Genomic DNA, 23,245 nt, shown 5'->3' on the forward strand with positions numbered 1-23,245 from the left:
GGTTTCACATGACATTTCCTACTTTAATATTTCAGGTGCACTGAAAAATATTAAACATGTAAACATTTCTAGTGATTTTTAAGGAACAGAGTGACAAAAATCGTTAACATCACTATTATTTAAATTTTTCAAATTTTGTGTAAGATTTTTAAATTCTGCCACTACATAAATAAATCAACCCTTTTTTTTTCTATTAAACATCATATGAATATTAAATGTATAAATTATTTAATTCTGGGTTACAATTAATACAAACATAAAAGACAGTCGTATTCTCAAAAGTACATGGTCCACTGTAACATGAGCTTAGAGACCAAAAACTGGGGTCCCTCTGAAACTCTGCTTTGGGGCTCCACATTCTGAATTTAATTACTGTAGAATCCCACTACCCCGCATATACAAGATATAATGCAATGCTAAAGCATGCTCAGTAAAAGAGAGGTTTTCATTTTAGGTACAGTAGTTAGAAAAGCAAAGTTCTGTCCTGGAATATAATTCTCTGAAATGGGACTGAATGAAAGGTTGAGGTTAGGTAGGATGGGTGAAGTTCATATTTCATTTCTTGATAGAAGCAAAAAGTAAACTGCCTGCGTGTGATACTTTTCCTTAAGTTTAAACTGTCTTAAAAATATTTATATTAAAATAAGTTATGACGATGGCACCGTTTTGGGGACCAGATAAAGAGAAAGTCTAATTTCCACCAATACATGCCAGTATTTAAGAACACATTAAATACTATGTCCTAGGGCCATGAATTCTTGTGACATTGACTTTATTATTTATGATACCTGAAATATAGTAATTTCTCTTTAACACAAAGATGGCTTTGGGCAGTGATATGAGGAAAATTAAAATCTGCCATGATGCCTGTGGTGGGTAAGAAAATTTCATATGAATACTAATGAATTTAAACAGGACACATGGCTTGAGGTTGGAGGCCGGCTTGGATGATGATAGGCACTCAGTGCCAAGGGTAGTGGGTATGAGTATCGAAGGATGCTTTCAGATCATCAGCTAGTATTCCTGAAGGATATAAATGCACATGATAATTTACCAAAAAGCCACATAGGTCATCCCCTCCTTTTCAACATTTATAATTCAAATATGGATTTACGATTTCCAGCTTTAGATAAATCACTTAAACCCTTGTTTACTCTTGGTAAAGTACAAATGACAAACTTAGATTATTGGGCTCTAGAGAAGAAAGAAAATAGATTTTCAATCTTTGTTACTGAGGTTTCCAGCCAAATAAATCCATCAAGAATGATGTGCTCAATTGCATGCACAACAGGCTGAACGTGGAGCTCTGTAAAATTTCAAGATGCTTCAGTCCCATCCCCAAAGAAGTTTTTATATGTGTCTTTGCAGAAAGATGCGGGATGAGTGGGAGCTGATTTATTTTTCTTCTTAAAGCCTCAGGGAAGATACAAAAAGGGTATATGGAATAGTCTCTTCCTTCTGAAGAAAAATGTAGAAAGTGTATGAAATAGAGGGCGATACCACACAGACAATAAAATGGTAAATTCTAAGATACTAAATGGAAGGCATTACACTAACTGGTCAAGCTATTAATAACTTTCTTTACTTTGTATTCTTTGTTAATGACAATACTACTTATTCTCTGTTAGTAACAATCTCAGCTATTCAGTTCTAGCCTCCCACACATTCCAAGCTGTTGATATCCCATTGTACCTTCTAAAATAGTTCTTCCAAAATGCGCCCCTTCTCCCTAAGCTCCAACAGTCTAGTACCTTTATCAATCCCCTTTTGTCACTGTTCATCTCCAAGCCTCCATTCGGGCTATGGAAACAATGCACTGTCCTTCAACTCTACAAATGCATTACTCATCTTCTGAATGCTGAGCACCTTCCACAGAAAATTCATGCCGCCAGTCTGGGATTCAAGAGCCCCACAAACCTGCCATGCTTAAGCAGCCTTGCTCTCCCACTACTCCTGCTTCCCACCTCAGAAGCTTTCTAATCTTTTGACATTTCTTCACTACACACTTAGCTTGAATCATACATGTTATCTTTTCAACAGGTACCATTATGACAAATATATTAATTAACTTCAGAATTTGGCTATTGGTACACTTCTCCATTTTCAGCAGTCTAAAGCCACCCCATGGAAGGGATTTTGGTTCCACATAAGATAGAATAATCATGCAGTTGAGTTGACTGTCTCTCCCACTGAATGCCACTGACTATGCAGGCAGCAGTTACTTGAGAGCCCTGAAAAGTAAACAGCAGCAGGAGGGTTGAAGATCAGGATCTGAAGCACCACTGAACTGATGGTGAGGTTACCATTTTTTTCCCCCGGTGTTCCCTGTCTTGGTCTAGGAGGAAATTCAAAAGTTGACATCAGTGCAAATGAGAGAACTTCAGGAGAAGCACCCCAGTTCAGGTTCAAGGCATAGGGAGAGGGTCCTCTGGCTGCAACAATGGCAGCAGCAGGGGGACCACAGATGTCTCAACCTGTGGAGAGGAAAATCTCTCTCCAATCAAGGAGCTATGGTCCCCAAGAAGGTGGGAGCAGATCCCTGTTGCTTTTTTCTCTCTCTGTCCTCTCACTGCTTGGCCACAGACAAGTGCAGGAAGAACATGAAAAGTAGTAAAGCTCTATACTTCTTGTTAGATGATAAAAAAAAAAAAAAAAAAAAAATTTAATTAAAAGAAAAGACCTCTGGGAGAAGGTATAGAGAGAGAAGTTCAAGGATGCATCCTCATGGAATTGATTATGAACTCCTGGGTCATCCCGGACTGTACATGCATGAGTCTGACCCTCAATAGCACTTGAAGACTATGAGCATTGAACTAAGGCACAGACCACTGCTCCAGTTCCAGCCTGGCCACTAGACAGTACACACGTGGAACAGATCGGGACAGCATTATAAAGCATTTGAAAACTAAACTAATTTTGGAACTAGAATCAAAACCCACATAGGCCGATTCTAACTTATGATCTGAATACAACCAGGTCAGTCGCCTGCTAAAACAAAACAAAACAAAACAAGACATAAATCAATGTTTCTTTCCTACAGGATTTAAACATGATCCAGAATCTCAAAACATGATATCAAAAATGTCCAGGTGCTATCTAATATTACTCAGCATATGATGAACTGAAAAAATCTCAACTTGTATGTAAAAAAAATCACCAGATGTTAATGGGGGAGATCACAGAGATGTTGGAGTTATTTGATAAAGACTTTAAATCAGCTATTATAAAAATGTTCAAACAAGGGAGAACATTCTTAAAAGGTAAAAATGTTTCAACAACAAAAATATGTATATAAAGTAACAAATATTACAACTAATATATAAAAACAAAAAAAAGAAACTGTAAGATGAGCTCAATAACAGAATGAAAATGACAGAGAAATGTCAGTGAACTTAGATCAACTTAAAAATCTAATCTGAAAAGCAAATAAAAAAATTTACTAAAAATAAAAGCAAGTGAACACAACCTCAGAGACCTGTAGGACAATACTAAAATATTTAACAGTCATGGAATTGGAGCCCCAGAATGAAAGGAGAAAGAATGTAGTATGGGGGGGGGGGGACAAACAAATAATAGCTGAAAACTCTCTAAATCTGAAAGGAGATATAAACCTACAAATTCAAGAAGCTTGCACACCCCAAACAAGTAAATGCCAAGAAATCCATACCAACACACATTGTAAAGCCACCCTAAGGGGAGCTGAAAATTAAAATTTTAAAAGCAGACAGATCACGAAAAATAGATGGTTGTCTCATGCGCTGAAGTGCGCGACACCAAGAAACTATTTCAGTGTTATTAGCTTTGGTCAGCTGCTCTCACTAGAGTATGGATCAAAATCACTTGCAGCACGTGTAAAAAGAAAAAAAAAAAAAGAAAAAAATTACTGGGCCCCATCTCCAGATTTTTTGATTCAGTAGGTCTAGGATGAGGCATATCCAAAAGCTCCCAAGTAATGCTAATATCGCTGTCCAAGGACACACTTTAAGAAGGAACCTACTGGCTTTGGTGATAGTCTTTAAGAACAGGTAAGGCTTTGACAGTCAAAAGTATCTGCTGGATCATCTATGTGCAAGCTAGATTTGCAGCTCTGAAATCTTGTAATGGGTGCTTATTATGAGCAAGTGCAGGTGAGTCAAATGAGAGGTTAGATACTAATTATTAGCTGGCTTTTTGTACTGTGTAAAAGATCTCTGCTGTTCACTAGATACCTTCGCTAAATCCCTGAACGACCTACTTCTAGTTCCACAAAAAAATCTTTTTTAATTTGCTTCTGAAAAACACCCCAGCCTTCAGCAGATGAAAGTTTTATCAAAGGCTCCTTAGCTCCACTCCCTAGACAATCACCTGTTCCCTTTTTCTGAGTGCTTGAATAGATGCAAATATATTTTGGCACTCAAGCATAACACATTCAAATGCACCTAAGTGTGAATTCCCCAGATGCAGTTTCCACAGCACTTCTAAAAGGAAAGATGAACATTCAATGGCTCTGAGAAACCAGCAAGAAGACCAAAGGAGTTCAATGATATGAATAGAAAAAATAATTACCTTTAACAACTTTCAGCTTTAAAATGACATATTACTGTAAAAAGAAAATCAAAATAAGAGATACTACTTCCTGGCAATTATAGGGCAAATGTTGAAATACTTTTTAAAATTATAACTCAACTAATTTTTATAGCATTTCATATTAAGTATATAAAGGAAAAAAAAAGAAAAAAGGAAAATCTAAGGTCTGAGACTCTACCAAGAACAACTCAGGCCTATGGACTAGCCTCCTGGGTCAAATTCATACTTCTCTAGCAACTGCCTAATTTTTCTATGGAATCGTACTATGGAGTCATTCCATGAAATCATACTATGGAATTGTCTATGGAATCATGGGAGTGAGGAAAACTAAGAATCAGAGAACATGCCAGTTGAAGAGCATGGTTAAATGCAATGCCACATATCCCGTGCACTCTTTTTTTGGAAGAACTCAAAAAAGAGGAGAAAAGCTTCATACACCACACTTTAGGCAACATGTATTATATATGTGACCACATTTAATTCTCACAGTATTAGCAAATGCTTTTCACTTTAATGACATTGCCATGTAAAAACATTCCTGTAATTTAAGCAGGGCAAGTACTGTTTATGCAATCTGAAAGAAGGCAGGCTGTTAACTGATACAGGTAAAAAATTCCCCCAATGGTGACAATCTGCTAAATATAGATAAATCTATTAGTTGATATTCACAAGTGTCTTAAGTGATTTTGATAAAGAAGTGGTAATTACTACATGTGCTTTTTAATGGGACAGCCTAACTAACACATTTCTAAATGAATAGTAATTTACTAATGAAAAAAAGACATTTAAATTCCAAATATTAGCAACAAACTAGAAACTGGTAGTAAAAAGACAGCTGCTGGCAGTGTAGGGTGAACCAGAAATTCAGTCAAACGTGGCGTTAACATGGTTAGATCACTGGGACTTGGGTAAACATCCATCTGCATCCCATTTTTGACATTTTTACTTGAATTGTTTCATACGTAAAAACCAAGATAGTTTTTGGAGTATGACTACATTGCTGTGCTTAATCTTGTTTCCCAATTATTATTAAGTTTTAATGAAGCCCATATACTTTTTGCTTTAGTCCTTTTTCTTTTAAAAATAAAACCTTACAGATACAGTTGAAAATTCTTTTGTAGCCCTGCCTAATCAACAACTCTCCCTTCTTCTCCAGAGGTTAACACTATAGTGAAGTGTTAACCAAAGCTTGTTTTCACTAATTCAACACCAACAGGAGTCCCCGTTTGGGGTGGAGGGAACTATTCAGTGCAAACAGCTCAGTTGTCTGCAGCTTGGCTATGGAACAGCACAGCTGTGAGAGAGTTCAATCCAGTCCAATAGTAAAATAGCACAGCTATGGAACAGCTCAGGTGAGGAGGCTCCAGTGTTGAAATCCAGTGTTACAGCTCGGCCTCATGGTTGCAGCTCAGCTTCAGGAAAATGTAGCCTTTGATAGAAACTGAAAGTGAGCTTCGCTGAGGCAGAGGAGAAGCTTATGTAGAGATTTCTGATCCTAGCCCCTGATCAGTCCATTCTCATGCAAATGAGGACTGCAAATCCTCACAGTTTGATGCAAATAGCACCATCCTGGTTGGTCAGAATGGAGACACTGATTGGTGGAAGATGCAAATGAGGATATAGTTGTGTAGTCCCAACTGGCCAAGGCAGGTCTGTAACCCATTGGTTCATTTATAAGCCTAGAATTTCCTTTATAAGGGTCAACTCAAATAGCAGGAGCACTTGGCGACTTGGCAACTCAATGCAGCTTTTTCCTGAAGCGCAGAGAGCATGAGAGGCCGTTTAGCAATGACTACTAAGCTGTTTTATAGATTTGAGCCCAGTTAGCCACGAGGAGTCTTTCTTAACAGGCACATTCATTCTTGGGGTTGAGAGAAGTAATTATGTGTCAGTCTCATTCACATTTTATTTTTACTACATATTTTTATAACCACAAAAATATATCATACAGCTTATGTTTTAAAAATGTGTTCCAGTTCTCATTTTAATAAGGCTCAAAGATCAAGAAAGGTTAAGTGGAGAATTCTAACCTTTAATTTCTGAAGGACTGTGCACAGTTTTCCTTTGATGGACTCTTTCAGTCTTAAAGTAGGTATATTAAAAAAAAAGTCTTATCTTGCTTCTTTCACATAATGCCTTGAAACACAAAGTCATCTTGCATTTCACTGCCCTAAGACTTGCTAATGACATTTTTACTCAGTGCATGGTGTTTTAACACTTTGGAGCATGGCATTTTTATGTCAATTTCATTAACAGTGATACTGAAAAAGCTGTTTGGTAGCAGAGGAGAACGCCAAAGGAACTCAAGCCCCTCAGGTCTGGAAATCATGGCACCGTGGTAATAAAACAATTAAGAGTACCCCTCAGGGAGAGAGAATTCTGACAATTAACCTTGAATGCCAATTAGTACTACTACTTTATTAGGACAAGTCATATCTTCAATATGAAGATCAAAAATTTAGTTCCAGTCATCGCTAACTTAAAAACGCATATTTTTTTAAATGGACTTTCAATTTAGGTAAAAGTTTAAGATAAAAAACCATTTAATAAAAATACTGCAGAGAGATATATTTATTATTTATCTACCATGCCTCAATCCACAAGAGAATTTGAAATGTAATTATAGCTACATAAGCAAATGGGAATGGAATATGCAATTTCTTTGAACTAAATAAATAAGCTAATCATCTTTTTTTTTTTTTTTTTGGTTGATTGGTTGGTTTGGGGGAGAACCCCAACATCAAATATTAAGTTCTAGACAATTCCCATGTTAAAAATTATGTGTTCTAAAAGTTCATTTTTCAGTATGTTCCTTGGAACTCAGGACTGATTTTCTCACAGAAACATCATTACACATAACAGCGTCGAGGCAAATCCATGAGACTTACTTAACCCATAACACAGTAGGAACAGTGGCCACCACAATTCACTCATTCTAAGCATCCAGTGGCCAGGACTGTGGGGGGTGTAGGCTGCAGAAGCTCCAGAGAAACATGGCTAGAGCAGGGAAAACACACAGAGGAAATGGTCTGATGGCTGGAAAACAAGGCCAAGTGGACCCAGCAGCCAATGTTGAAGTTTTTGGGCTATTTGTGATTCAAGCACTGCTTATACTAATGAATGTCCCCAGGTTGTTCCCAACCATAACTCCTTCTCTAAATTACACAAACACACCAGGCTGCATTCTACATATCTAGAAAAACATCACACAAGACTCAAAAGTCCTAGAATCCAGTCACTGAATTCTCTGAGCCTCGTTTTCCCTGTATGGTTTTAAACTGGTATTCTTAAAGACCCTTTGTGCTTAAAAACCTGTAACACTATCATGAAAACAGATTATTATAGAATAAAGAGGTTTTTTCTTCTCATTTTTTGGCAGTCAATGCATACAGCTATGTTCAGAATTGTGTATATATGAATTAACACAGTTCGCCAAGTATATATATATATATATATATATATACATACATACATACATATTTAAAAGCCTTCAAAGTTTTATTGAAAAAATAGATGAAAATTTAAATACAAAACACATACAGAATATACAACTCACAAGATGGAAATATATTTTTTTTAATGAGAACAAATCTAACTTCTCAAAGGGTATTTCAGAATAAAATGATTCTAAAATTTCTTTGAACAAATTAAGACATAAATAGCAAAACCCACTCAGATGAAAGCTGAAATTAAAGTATATTATAACAAAAAAAGCATTAAAACTGTGTGGTACTGGTACAAAAGTAGAAACACAAAGTAATGGAATAAAGTGGAAAGACAAGAAGTAGATATAAATGCTATATATGTTTTCATTTTTGGTAAACAAAGTTTCTTCAAAAAGGAAGTGGGTGTAGGAGGAAGGTTATAATAAATGATATACCAATGTCAGGGAAATTAAATTAGATCTATACATAGCCATTAACTCCAGATGTATTAAACAATTAAGTATGCATTCTAAAATCCAAGTCATAAAGAAATAACAAAAAAATAAAACATAATGTTGAGTAGTTCTGTGGCAGATTTCAAAATTATCAAAAAAAAAAAATCACAAAGGAAAAAAACAGTAGATTAAAGAAAATGAAAAGTATATTTAAAAAATATGAAAATCATACTTAAACAGAAAACATTATAATACTGGGAAAAGAGCTAAATCAATATGAGAAAGTGGTTATAAGGAGACATAAGGTTATATGGAACACACATTCAAGTTGATCAGAGATAAAATACATGATTTATTTCCCATGATTCTAGCAGGCAACAATAAAATTATTCTCCTCATGTATTAACGGTATTAAAAACCAGTACAACCTCTTGTAAAATCCTACAACAGTAAACACAGTCACCTTCCTCTGACCTGAGGGACATGAAGCAAATACAGCGACCCCTACTGGACAAAAAGAAAACATCTCTCATCCTCGCCATGATCCCTGCACCACCCCTACTGCCTGGAAGAACAGCAGCAGGACCTCCATCAGAGGTCCTAAGAGAGAACAAACAGGTGGTCTGACTGCAGTCTAGATCCAGTTACATAATTCACTGGTGGCGTCATCAGTCAACTGTGTACCATCCAACTAACTAACCCCTTTGACAGCATTAGGGTCTGTGCTTGGGAATGCCCTACACGGTGACCTCTTGTCTTCCAGCCAATTACGGTGACTTTATGGGCTCAGGGCAGAGACAGCCTCTCACCATGACAAATACTACTGCCTGGCAAGAACTGGCTTCTCCATCCCATATGGCCAGGGCTCTGGTTTTGATTGCAAAAAGGCAGAAAATGTAGCTTTGGTAATGATCACTGGGTGCTTACTGTGTCCTTGTTTTGGGCTGGTCACCGGCTACTGCTGACCTCTGACCTTCCTAGCCAGCTTCAGGGCACTCAGGTATTTCCCAAGCTCAACTTACGATAAGAATTAAAAATAAGAGTAAAGAACAGATAGAGAGATTGATGGATGGGTGGGTGATATGTAGGTGGGTACATGGGTGAATGCTCCCTCTGTTGCTTTTAGGATGTCTTTAATGGACTCTATGTACCTCTTATAAAAGCATTATCATCATCCTAGTCATGCTATATGTATCCCTCGTTTCTTAGATAACTCCTTGCAACTGACTTCCACTTATGATTTGGGTAACACCAATAATACATGCTTTCCAGTCTCCATCTGCCCAATTCCTATGTCACAACAGGTATGGAACCATGAAAAGCTATAATTATAAAGACTATAAATATACAAAAAAAGGCTTAAAATATAACGTCAACTTATTTCTCTCCTTCTTTCTGGTATAATTCAGTCCAAAAGTCACGAGGCAGGGCTAAGCAAAGTAGACACTAGCATGGGAAAGGGAGGCATGGGACATGCTTCTGCACTATGAGAAGGGAGAGGGCACCTGGCATGGATCGTCATAGCCTGAGCAAGAAGAGAAGGGTCCCTGCATGAGAGTGGGCAGCAGTGACAGGATACTGGTTACATAATAAGAGGCAGGTTTGTCAGTGTCCGAAAAGGGAGCTCCAAATATGAAAAAATAAAAAACCAGAATGAACTCTAAGGTGTTGGGGTGGAATTAGATGAGTTGGTGTGAATTCCTGGTTAGCAACATAGATATTTAATATGTAAATGATTATAAATGACCTCTCTCTCTCTCTCTCTCTCTCTCTCTCTCTCTCTCTCTCTCTCTCTCACACACACACACACACACACACACGTGCGTGCACATGCTCTTTCCATAACTCTGTTGACTGACAGGACCTGGAAGCAGTGATAACTCCTCAGCAGTGAGCATACTGAGCTGCTCAAATCTTGGTTTCTAAATCTCATTCTCTACTAAAAGGAACCAAGCTCCTTAGAAACTGGCTGATTGTAGGAAAGTGTAAGATGAGCCTGTCAGAAGATGAGGAAGTATTCACAAAAGATGGAGATAAGCCAAAAGGACAGAGAAACCAGCCTGAAGGAACTCCCACTGGCCAAATCTGAAACAATTTGAGTATCAAAATAAATAATGATAGAAATAAACAAAACCCTATCAAATAAAATAGCAAGCCATGTGGCTCTGCTGATCTTAATAAATAAATGAATACATAAATAGTAATTAGAAAAAGCTAGTAAAAAGCCAACTTTTTGTAAAAATGGTTTAAAAAGTTGTTTAAGAAAGTTGTTTTACACTAAAAAAAAAATGAATGTAGAATGAAGAAAATCATCATTCGGCAACCATCAGAATAAAAATTTTATTACACATACACAGAAAAGTGATAGATACTAAAACCAGACTAACGTCACAGCGAAGCACCACCTTAATCGAATGATCATGATGAGCATCACTGGTAACGTCAAAAGAAACCATGTAATGAGACATGAGAAAAATATGGTATCAGTCCTCTGATATTTCTGCCAAAATCGCATAATATTAGTTGGATCATGAGCAAGCACCATATAAATCTTACATCTACATAGAGGAATGGTCTATAACATATCTGACCGGCAGTTTTCAAAATTGTCAAAGTCATAAAAGTCAAGAAAAAACCAAGGAATGTTTCATACTGAAAAAGAGTGGAGAGAAATGGTAACCAAATGCAACACGAATGCCAGACTAACTACTAGACCCATAATGAACATTGTGGGACAAATGTCAAAACCTGAACAGAGCCTGAAAACTGAATGGTAGGAATGTATGTGTTAGCGTCCTAATTTGGACGGTTGTATTGCAGTTACATATGAGAATGCCATTGTTTTAAGGAAATATGCACTGAAGTATTCAGGGGTGGTGGGGCATCATACTAGCAATTTATTTTCAAATGCTTCTGAAATTAAAAAGTTCTTTGTACTATTCTTGCAACTTTTCTATAATATTAACATTTTTCAAAAGATACTGCATAACTTTTCATGAAGAAATACAAATAAGGTAATTATTAAAAGAAACCATTGTGTTAAAATTCTGCATTTGAAGGATACTTTTTTAACTTAAAATAACATCTAAGACAACTACATGCACATTCCCATTTAATTCAACAAGACAATGGGTATTATAAAGAAGTCCTTCAGCAAAATGAAAGAGAAAACAGCATAATAAAGCAGTCATCACTCTTTTAACCCATTTCCTGTTTGCCCTGAGAATACTCGTTAGTGGCACTTCCAGCTGGCAGAGTTTACCACGAGATAATTTGCAGATTACAGTCTTAACCCTACCCCCAAAGTTTGCCACAGAATATCTCTTTGATTATTATTTTCGCATCGTTCTAGTATGCTGATAGTCTTGGGAAACAAATGACATCATTCTATTTATAGCATTCTGTTTTTAGTAGTGATATTTCCATTTACAAAATACAGTCATTCTCGATGACTGAAAATGTTGAATCCTAGAAAACATAGCATTCACACACGAACAGTTGTTAGCTAAAGCCAAAGAGTCATTTGATGAATCTGATTTATGTATACATTTCTGTTACATTAAGATTGGAGACAAGTTCTGTTTAGAAATAATTCCAAGAACAGTTTTTATATTTTATTTTCACATTGCTTCAGGATCAAAACGCATATTTATGTAAAATTAAATTAATGCTGGCAGCGAGAGCTGCACTTATTTTTTCTAAACAGGAAATGGGTTAATACTTAATCAATAACTAATGCTAAGATGCACAAGTTCCCTCATTACCTAGTCAACTTGTATTCTAGCAACAGCATACACAAAAAGCTCTGAAAACCAAAACCCAGATACCTTGATTTAGGTGTGTGGCCTCCATGATCTGAACACCATTCACAGAGCACTGAGACCCACTCAGGGGTACAAGAGTCACCGTCCCCCCAACATTTTCAAAGATACAGTGCTCACTCTCCAAGTCAAGGCCATGAAGAACTAAGTTGGAAAAAGAAAGGAGAAAGAAAAATTTTTCTTTGGTTACCTAGTACAATGATTCCCAACCTTTATTTGTTTTCCCACAATGAATACTTTTCCTTGTCCATGTAAACATCGTGATGTGAACATTTATGTTTGGTAAGGAAACTGAATTTCAGGAGCTTAGGGCATCAACTGATAGAAATGAAGGTAACCCTTCAATGTTACCAAAAAGTGTCTGGATATCACCTGCATAAGGAAATAAGTTCTGAGAGATTAATTTATTTCATCTTCAGGGGGAAAAACAGTAGAGTAACTTGTCTTAACCAAACACCACTGTGTTAGGGTTAGGATTAATGCTGAATAAATTTCATTTACCAGCCACCTAAAAGTCACAGTAAAATGGAGGGGACATTTATAGACACGGTGTTCCAGGAGTGGAAACAAAGGTAAACTTGGCATGGCATTGACCTTGGGAAACCCAAAAAAGTCTCCAGAACCTGTACCAGGATGTGCACTGTCACAGTCTGTGCCAATTACAGCAGAACTGGACCTCCACAGATCTCACAGAACATGTGCTATACCCAAAAGAGATGAAATAGAAATAGAAAAATTTCTGGAAATTGGGTTTCAGTTCTCCCAGTTGCAGAGGAAACAGTAAATATATGTAGGAATATGCTAGGGTTGGCTTGATTAACAGCTTTCACTTAGCAAGAAAGCAAGTTCATCACCAGCACTTCTAAAAACAGCTGAAAAGATACAATTCTTCCCCTTACAGTCCCTACCTTACCACTCACATATGCTTAACCGCCACCATTGCTGCCACCACAAATTCTCTAAGCTAGGCTTTTAAAACCTGGCAGGTCCCCCACCCTGCTCAGGCTGAATCCCTGGTTATCTGTGTGTCTTGTGAAGACTTTTGTGAAACCCAGGAAGTCATGCCTCCATCTATATGTATACTGTATCTGTATGTATTCTACTTTCCCTCATCATCTTTGTGCACGTAACTGTCTATAACCTTCCCATTAAGGAGTCTTATATCTTCTACTTGTGTCTGTTGGCATATTTCCATCAACTATTGTCCCACTGTGACAAGAACAGAGTGATTTCAAAAACTATATTCTTGGAAGACTTGACAGAGCATAGAATGCATGTAGAGTGGGGGTAAAAGATTCATAGTTCTGTTTTATTCATTAAATTAACTTATTCTTTGAGTTGACTTTGATATTATAGAAATACACTGATCAACACATATTTGAAAGGTTCATATATATATATATATATATATATATATAAAATTACTTCATGCCTGTCATTCAAAGAAAGTTCTTCATTAAATGATTTAAAATATCATTGGGAAGAGGAAAGTTATAAAGATTCTCACCAATATCTTGTTCTGTTGAAGCATCTTCTCTACCAACATATGTCTGACCTTCCTGAGAAGAAAAGTCAAATAAAATTTATTAGTAAGAGGATAATGGTATGTTTCTTCACTTTACATTTAAGTTCAAGCAACCTGATGACCAACGGGCTGAGCAATGTCCCTGTAAAGGGCACAGCAATGTCCCATATCCCAGGGAAGACCACAGAAATGGCCCATGTCCCAGGGAAGGCCACAGCAATATCCTGGGGAAGGCATTGCTAGTGTCCTAGGTGAGTGTTTCTCCTCCAGTGGTAAGGGGTTTCTTTGTGTCTAAAAATAGTTTGTGGGAGCCCACAAAGCACAGTGCAATACCATTCTCGTTTTAAGCCATGGATCAGAGAGAAGATGCTAGGTCAAGGTTACAGAGGTGCACTGATGCTGATGCAGAGATTCTGCTCTCTTGACATGAATAGCCTGCCCAGGACCACGTCTAATAATATAGACGGAAGAAACAATTTTATTAATAACATGCGGAAACTGTACATAAAGCCAACCTCAGTTCTAAGTGCTTGTGACTTTTCTTCCTCAGTCTATCTGCCTTTTTGTTCCTTACCTCCCTCTTACTGATTCTACAAATTAGAAGGCAAAGTAAATGAATTTTCATTTAGTTTAGAACTCCATAACTGGGAATTCTAATGCCACAGAATCCCAAAGAACTGTTGAAAATCCCCAAAGGACTCAAGGATGTGTTGTATATTCTTTAATACAATAGCTATGTTCATGGACATAGAATATTATAACAAAACTTGCTAGTGTCTAAAGGGAAAACTGAAAACAAAATTAGAATGTTCCACTTAAGCAGTTTTTACCTTCAAATGGTATAAGATGATTCCAGTACTCAGAAGGTCATCATCGATGCCAATCAAATGGGGCAGTTCAGAATCTAAAACAACTCCAATCCCTTCTTTCCTAAGGGCTAGAGTTTGTTCCTGAAATTAGGGAGAAAAATAAAAATAAAAAGAAGGTTATTTTGAAGAAAGGGAAACTCTAACCAGACATTCTTTATAGTGTCAGAAAATGTTCTCATCAAAAAAACTACAAGAAAAATGGACCTTAAACTTTATGTTGAAATCCTGGCATATGGTAGGCAAAGTGAAACTGAAACATAAAAGCTCAATATAAAATCAATTAAACTTATTGCCAGATATATATAACCTCTTTGAAGTCAAGCTCAAATCTTGTCTTCTTTAGAAAAGTTTCTATAACCAACCAACTACAAAGTATTCTTTCCCCCTCTTTGGAAACTTTATTTTACTTACTATCTAGATGTCTCCTGATTTGTTGGCATCATCTCTCCAGTTACTACGTTAAACTGTGCATGTTCCTGAGAGCAATCATTTCCTGTGCATTAATTACAGGTATAACAGAGCTACCTGACCCTATCTCCTGTATCATCATCTCCTATTTTTGATCATTCCCATCTACATACAAATCTGCTAAATATCTCTCATCACCATCACTACCACCACTTACCTTACCTCTGTATCTCCCTCCAGCTACCACTAATTTCTCTCTGAACCATTAGAGAAAATAATCTCCAAAGTTCCCTACACTTAGGGTTCTCTAATTCCTCCTCTCCTGCTCTCTCTTGAACCCACTCCAAGAGAGACATCCTTGGAAGTCTAGTTATCTACAGTCACTCCTTTGATGATCTCATCCTGTCTCCTGACTTTACCTGATATCTATATGCTATGACTCTCAAATCTAAATTCCCAGGCAGACCTCTCCCTTAACTCAATACTGTGTGTGTGTGTGTGTGTGTGTGTGTGTGTGTGTGTGTGTCTGCCTGCCTGCTCAGATCCTTTACATGGCCTTACATTTCACTGAGATAACAGCCAAAATCTTTATAAGGTTCTACAAAGCACTACACAATCACATCCCTTGCTAACCTTCTGCTCTCATCTCCCGCCACTCTCGCCTTTGCTCACTCCTCTCTAGGTATCCGCAGCTCCTTGCTGTCCTCAAAGTTGTCAGCCTGCCCCCATCTCAGGGTTTAGTCATTGCTTTTCCTTCAGCTTTTGTGATTGCTGTTTCTTCTGGCATCGTTTATTCCCTCTCTTCTCCTAAAGCCAGGTTTCTTGACCTCAGCACTACTGACATTTTGGACCAGATGATTTTTAATTATGGGAAAAATATCATAATATTTAAATATTATTTAAATATTAAAACAGCATACAAGTCTGCCATTCTGTAGGTGAAAGATTCAGAACTTCACAACCGCACAGACAAGGGAGCTCCTAAGAGATTCTGGGGGAGGGCGGTGAAAATAGAGAAGTCGCTCAAGCCTTCAACTCTTCAGACATTTGAGTTTTAAACACACACAGGCAGAGCTGGAGTCATGTAAGAGGGCAATGGAATGAAGTGTCAGAAAAGATGATTAAAAAGAAAACATAAAAACCACAACTTGAAAGAAAGCAATTTAATTTAATAACCATTAAATAGATATGCAGAGAAAATGACCGATGCATTACTTAGATTCAAGAGAAGGAAATGAAGTGTATCATTGTTCTTCAATTACTCCTCTTATCAGCCAGGTTCTCATCCCAAGGCTCAGAACTTCAGGCCTTGAGGTCAAAGACTCCAGTCATCTTGATTTGCTACACCAAGGCCCTTGCAAATTTTAGCTGAAATGAGCACTCTAAATAAGCCAGCCCCTGTTCCCTGGATATTAGTCGAATTTATTAGTGTGTTTCTTTCTGCCCAGAGAATTCAAGAAGTTAAATATATGTAATTTAAAAACATATATATTACAGTGGAGAATTTAATCATACAGTTCCATCTCATAAAACAACGTCCTCACTGGAAGGTCTGGTATCTCGGAACTGTGACAATACCGCACACATGGTAGGCAGCCTTCTGGCAATGAATTGTTCCAGGCTTCTGGGTCCATATGAAAAGGAGAGTGACTATTCTCATGAGTCCAGAGACACAGGTATTTTCCTTCTGCATAAAAGTGGACAATAAATCCCCCGAAAGGCAATATTTTAAATTCTAATAGCTCCCTCTCAAACTAGAGAAATTGTTTTGGGCTACATCCCAAACCAGTTTGGTTTCTTTTTTCTTTTTTAACCACTGAAAACCCCTTTTCTTCCCCTTCTTTAAGGTAAGTCTCAGAAACTTTGAAAATCATTTAAATTTTGAAGCCATTAAGGTCAAAAAGCATCACTTGTCCTGACCCATACCTCACACACACACACACACACACACACACACACACACACACCAGCCATACTCACACACGCTTCCATACATAGAATGGTTAAAATCTGAATTAAGACAAAGTTTTCCAGAATCGAGAGTACAGGCCAATGAATTTATGATTAATGCTGCCCTAAAGCTCTATGACATTCAAGCTGCATTTGCTACATGATATTATAAAAGTGTCACCTAATAAAACTAAAAACGAGGGTTTAAATCATTGCTCAAGTGAAAAAGTGATTTCAGACAAAAATATCTATCACATATAAAATATTTATTGAGTGGCATCTACTGTTATACATAATTTATGAAGCACCTCCTTGATGAGATGGAATATTTAAATAGCAGAGCTGGCGACCACTTTCCCAACTCCAGGCACACTGGGTCCCAAGTAAAGAAAGTGATAAAATATGTATAGCTGCACATATTTTGTATTGAAACAAATCTTTTGGCAACCAATATCTGCATTAAAAGGAAAGCTATAGCATGACTAAAAGTGTCAAAACAGAATCCACTTACTTTAAACATTATGTTCATTACATTTGCAAATAATATATTCCATACGTTTTTCTTCAACCTTTGAATTTAAAACATGTGTCCAGTGCTGGGACAACTGCAGCATCACTTCTGGCAGGTTCCAGAGGTTCAGGTGAGTTGCAGGCACGGCTGCCCAGATGGGAGGGAAGAAGGCCACACATGGGCTTGGCTCGCTGAGAGCATCCCATGTAACTAACCACTATACTCGTTTGAGATTGAGCATGGATTCAACCTCTTAATCATAACCACATCCTTCATACTTAGCACTGTATCTGACAAAACTCAACAACTTTCCTGAATAAATAAGTGAAAATCAATATAAAAACTTATAAACAACAAAAATCTATTTTTCTGTCTTGAGAAGCCCACCTGAAAGCTAGATTTTGTTTGGGAAACACTGGGAAAACTGTGGCAATGTACCTGTGCCACCTAAAGTATAAGAACTCGTTAAGAGTAGAAACTGTGTTTCCTCATACTGAACATGTTAGGTGAATATAACTGCACTGGGTACACAGCTATCACTCAGTAAGTGCTGAAAATCTGGCACTCTAGGGAGTAAGTAATTTCAAGAGGAATTTTTTTTTTTTTGATAACCAAATATTAAATGTCGAAATCTTTTTGTGGAATAGTCTATGTGTTTAATTAACTAGTGGAATTTTGTAGAGATGCCTCACAGTATAAAGTGCATTTAATTTCTGCTAACTTGGCTACAACAGCAAAACGGAAGGAAGAGAGTCACAACTGGGGCTTAGGGCACATGCCCAGTGTGCCTGTGAGAAGGGAGGGAGGAAGTCAGACTGGCAGGAAGACTTTTATAAAAAATAAAATTATTCCCTAGCAAAACTACTCTTTAATTTTTTTTTAAATGCATATGATTTTATTTGAATTTCACATTAGGAAAAGTAGTTGCTGAATTTCAACCAAATGTTTCTTCACTACAAGAGATACTTCCTAAAATATCCTTCTAAGTTAAGACATTATGAAACATTTAGAGGTCGATAACACTGAATATACATTTTTCATAAAAGTTTTGGTTTTAAGCACCAATACTCAACCCTGTACATGTTTGAGAATATCTGCCTCCTGCCTTTACACCTGAATGACATCAGAGCTACACTAATTTGGGCCACACGCTGGCTCACACTTCCTTTCCCTTGGGACACTGTCTTCTGAAACTGAATGCTGCTCTAAGGAAATATGAAGCTAATCTGACTTTTTGTCCATGGAATATAATTTGGTTTTCTGCCTGGATCTCTGAATTTTTTTATACTTGAAATTCAATAGTTAATTAGGATAGATCTCAATATTAGACATTCTGCACTCTAAATTTTCCTGGAACACAATACAGTCTTCTAATCTACAGACTCAGTTCTTTTATTTATTTTTCATTTCATGAAAATTGTCTTGTTTTTATATTCCATTTTCTTTTTCATTTGTTCACTATGTACTTTGGGGACACTAATTATCCTTGTAGTACATTGTCTTTGTTTTATCTTTCAGCTTCTGATTGCTTTAATATCTTGATCATTTCGCTTGTTCATTAAAATAATCGAACCTTTAACTTTTACTAATTTGATCTCAATGGCATCTATTGTTTTCTTTGATAGTTCTAACTTTACTGGTCCTGCAATGGATGTTGTTTTAGATATCCAAGTCTATCTTTAAGTCTACAATCTCTCTTGTTTCATCTAATTCTGCTTTTTATTATCATCTTGTTTTGTTTATTAAATTCTTGTTTCTTATTAACCTGTTCCAAAGAATGAAGCAATTGTAAAGAATTCTTTCTTTGCCTTTAGGTATATTTTCATCTTGACCCAGTTTTTTTTTTATCTTTTGCATGCTTTATTCTTTTTCTTGCATTCTGTTCGTCTGTCCATTCTGTTTGTCTGTCCATTTAGCCATCCATCCACCTTTAGAGCTATGTTTATATACTTGCCCTATTCTTTTTTTTTCTTATCTTGTGTATGGTTAGGTGTGTCTCTCCAGAAACTTCATATGCTCTAACACAGGATGGGTAACTCCTTGACTCCTGTCCTGCCATATCCAGGATCTTTCTAGCTCAAAGACTGAGCAGTCAGTGTTGCATCCACTCTTCTCTGGCCTGATGGAATGACAGAGGGGCAGGAAATATCAGCCGACAAGCTGTACAAGCTTTGAGTTCCTGGGCTCTGCCCTCACTTAACAAGGCAGTTAAATATCCCCTGTTGAGCTTCTTCCTCCTGCCTGAAAAGATTCCATTCCTATGGGAACGGTTTCTCTCAGGCTGCTCATTGTTTCACCGGCCTTCACTTACAGAGAGGGTCAGCATCTTCCCAGTTATCACCATCAGCCACATCTATGATTCCTTAATAGGAGCAGGAAAATGAATTTGTTCCTCCCTGACCTGAGGGTACTGAGGAGGGGTTTTAGAATCCTCACTAATTCAGTTTGAGGTACAAGCTTGGGAACATACCCTTACAACCTTCCCTCCTCCTCAGCAGCCAGTCACGACCTTTTTCACCTGACTCCTATTAGTGATTTTACAGTGGTTTCTGCTGCAGAGCCAGATGTTTTGCTTTTTATCATTATCTCGTTTCTTTGAAATCTATGATGTGTCATCTCCAACTGCCTCTTTAACATCAAGGTCAAAAATAGGATTTCAGCAGGCCACAAAAGGGAAGGAAAAAAACAAGAGGTACTTTGGGTTGAGGGGTTTCTTGAAGATATGGAGGTGAAAAATATGGGTACATATAAAAGACACCTCTGGACATCCAGTTTAACTAATAAACCTGTAAAAATTATCTGAAAAGCTAGGCAGATGGGTCATTATTTTGATTGAGCCAACCAAGAATTTTGAAGACAGGAACTGTTTGATACTTCAGACAGAAGATGAATCTGGCAAGGATGTGAAGAATGAACAGAAACAGAGAGTAAAGAGGGTCAGAATTAGTGGGGGGAGGAGGGAGGCGGCGGGGGGGAGAAGGGGTTGCTTGATAAACACTGTAGAGGAAGATGGGCTCTAAGGTGACAATTAGTTTACACTGACTGTAAGGAGAGACATTCTTCTGATCTGTTTTACATACTCTTCTTAATAAGAAATAAGGAAATTAGAAAGTTTGCAAAAGTTGCAAAAATTCAATAAATACCCAAAAGATTTTCATGGCTATGGAAAAAAAAAAATCCTGACATTTCCTGGTTATACTTTCCAGACAGCTCAGTACGTGGGTATTGCTGATTCATTAAAGCTCACTCATCAATTTAACTAGCAAGTGTCGTCAAGTAATTTACATGTTCCTTGAATAATATAAAAATGAAACAATCATTTTCAACACAAACCAATTATCTCTGAAATCCTGAAAGTACACCACAAGCTGGCATTTACCCAGAAGCGAGCACTGTTTCTTGTACATTCTTATGCATACAGAAAGAGTCCTGTCCATCTAGCAGAGAAAGAAAATGGTTGCCAAGATTACCAGGAAGTCAATGCCTCAACTGTCATCCTGCTTTCCTCTACCTGTTGTCCATGCAACATGAGCAAACTATGATGAAAAGAAACAAGAATCTCCTTCACATTCCTCCAGGAAATAACTTTATTTTTGCTATGTTCCCAGAGGGAATGATGAGGTGAAGAAAAACGTGTCTAGCAGCATGTTCCACGTCCCTGCAAAGCTGACTGGTAGCATGTAATCCTTTGTGGGAGAGCTCTATTAATTATGTTCTTTGAATCATAATCAGATTAAAAAACAGAAAAAGAAGGGAAAGAACAGTCTTTGGAAATTAAGGACTGGAAATCTACCTAAACTGAAAAGGTCTGGCAGATACCACAGACCTAGGGAGGCAAGGGATGACCAGGGATCGGCATCAGGATGAAGCCCCTGGAAGAAGGAAGTTCAAGTTGGAAGACAGAATTAGTGATCCACAGGACGGGGGGCGGGGTGGGGTGGGGGGGATTTGGGGGAAACGAAGTTAGGTGAGTTCATCTAGAAGCCACCATCAATCCCTCCCTTTGCCTCGAAACCCATAGCCACACCGTCAGTGGGTCCATCAGCTCTAGCTGCAGGACAGTCTGGATCATCCGCGACTTTCCATCTCCACTGCTACTGGCCTGGTCTGGCCACCACCGTCTCCTGTCTGGAGTTTCTGACATACCCCAATTGATCTTTCTGCTTCCTCTCTTACTACCCTACAACCTATTCTTCATGTGACAGCCAGAGACATTTTTTCAAAATATTAAGACATCAGACATTAAACCCTACAATGCCTTCTTATGCATTTAGACTGAAATGGCCCAGATCTCAATTAATTCAGCCCTCGCCACCTCTCCAACCTTATGCCCTCCACTCTCCACTCGAGTCACAATATTCCAGTCACAGTGACTTCCTCATTCCCAATGTGCCTTTGCACATGCTGTTCTTTCTGCCCGGGAAATCCTCCACTTAAATCTTTGTGGCTTGCCTTTTCTTGTCAGTCAGCTATTATCATAGATGCTGCCAGCTCCTGGAGATCACCAGTGAGTGATATGGACAAAGTCTTTGCTCAGATAAAGCTTATGTCCTCCCCCACCACTATTCCTCTACCCCCAGGTACATTCTATCACTCCACTTGGCTTATTGTTTTCAGAGCACTGAAGGCTATCAAAATTATATTATCGGTTTGTTGTCTATCTGCTTTTCCAGAAAGCAAATAGTGGGTCCAGGACAAATCAAGCCCCAGGGATGAGAGACAGGGATGGGGTCATCAAGAACCAAACTGATGAACAGTATTCATGACCTCTGAACCCAGGGCTGAGATTGGCCTATTTATGCTCCTTGCTAAACAAAACCAGCTCTTGAACCTCAAATGAATACTTAAAAAGCCCAGAATAGGTCAAGCTTATAGGAGAATCTTGTTTAAATGTAAAGGTTTAATTCTAAAAGACTGTCATCATAAATAATTTAACAAGTATCCAAAATATCTGAACCTAGCATCATGAAGTTGATATCAGACTGAAATCTTACATTATAAAATCCGAAATGGTAATGCAAAAGCCTTTGTATTTTTCCCATGACTTTCAAACAATCCACATTACAATACCGGTGGTCAAAAGAAACACATTTAGACAGATGGTGAACAGTCCCAGACTCACCAGGGCAGAAACAGCAAGAGAAGAACCTGGCTATCGCATACTCAATGGTACTAACAAATATAAATTTCCTGGCATACTGGCAGTTGACCTTTAAACAGTAAATAAAATTAATATTGTCCTTTTAATGAACAGAAACTCTTGGGGCCAGTTCAATTTCTACTACACTTCCTACTGCAGAAACATCATTCTTTATTTAAATGCTACACAGCTAACTGCTGGCAGGCAATTCAGAGAAGATGCTGTGTAGATCTTTCTGATGAAATAGTCCTCTCTGCTGGCTGAGCAAATCACCCAGATGTCTGTATTTAAATTATGCAAAATGCATAATACCAATTAAAGAAATTACGTGTGAAAATATGCAAGAGCAAATTTCCTCACATTAATATTTAACTAGACTTTTTAAGTAGAGCAGGATCTTGTGATCACAAGTACTTTAGTATATTTGACCTAAACAGAAGCCCAAAATACTCAGAGTGCACCAGACAGTTCTACAAGGACATGTCTATATTGTACAAACTTTAACACTAGGTAAGAAAGCTAAGCACAAGGATCACTTTAAATAGCATTTTGTAACCCAGAAAGCTTCAATCTGA

General features: G+C 37.6%; 1 protein-coding gene across 5 annotated transcripts in view; it reads right to left on the reverse strand.

Annotated features, from left to right (window-relative positions):
* The window catches only part of KIF16B (kinesin family member 16B), a 272,147-nt gene that overhangs the window by 129,974 nt on the left and 118,928 nt on the right, over window positions 1-23,245 (reverse strand). For all 5 annotated transcript variants that reach the window (XM_016122017.2, XM_036229690.1, XM_016122013.2 and 2 more), the window contains 3 exons: window positions 14,623-14,742; window positions 13,775-13,826; window positions 12,274-12,411 (listed from right to left, as the gene is read on the reverse strand). In XM_016122017.2, the coding sequence (XP_015977503.2) occupies window positions 12,274-12,411; window positions 13,775-13,826; window positions 14,623-14,742 (310 nt within the window). The remainder of the gene's footprint in view (window positions 1-12,273; window positions 12,412-13,774; window positions 13,827-14,622; window positions 14,743-23,245) is intronic.

The sequence above is a fragment of the Rousettus aegyptiacus genome, unplaced genomic scaffold (genome assembly GCF_014176215.1).
Source record: "Rousettus aegyptiacus isolate mRouAeg1 unplaced genomic scaffold, mRouAeg1.p scaffold_m13_p_12, whole genome shotgun sequence".
Lineage (NCBI taxonomy): Eukaryota > Metazoa > Chordata > Mammalia > Chiroptera > Pteropodidae > Rousettus > Rousettus aegyptiacus.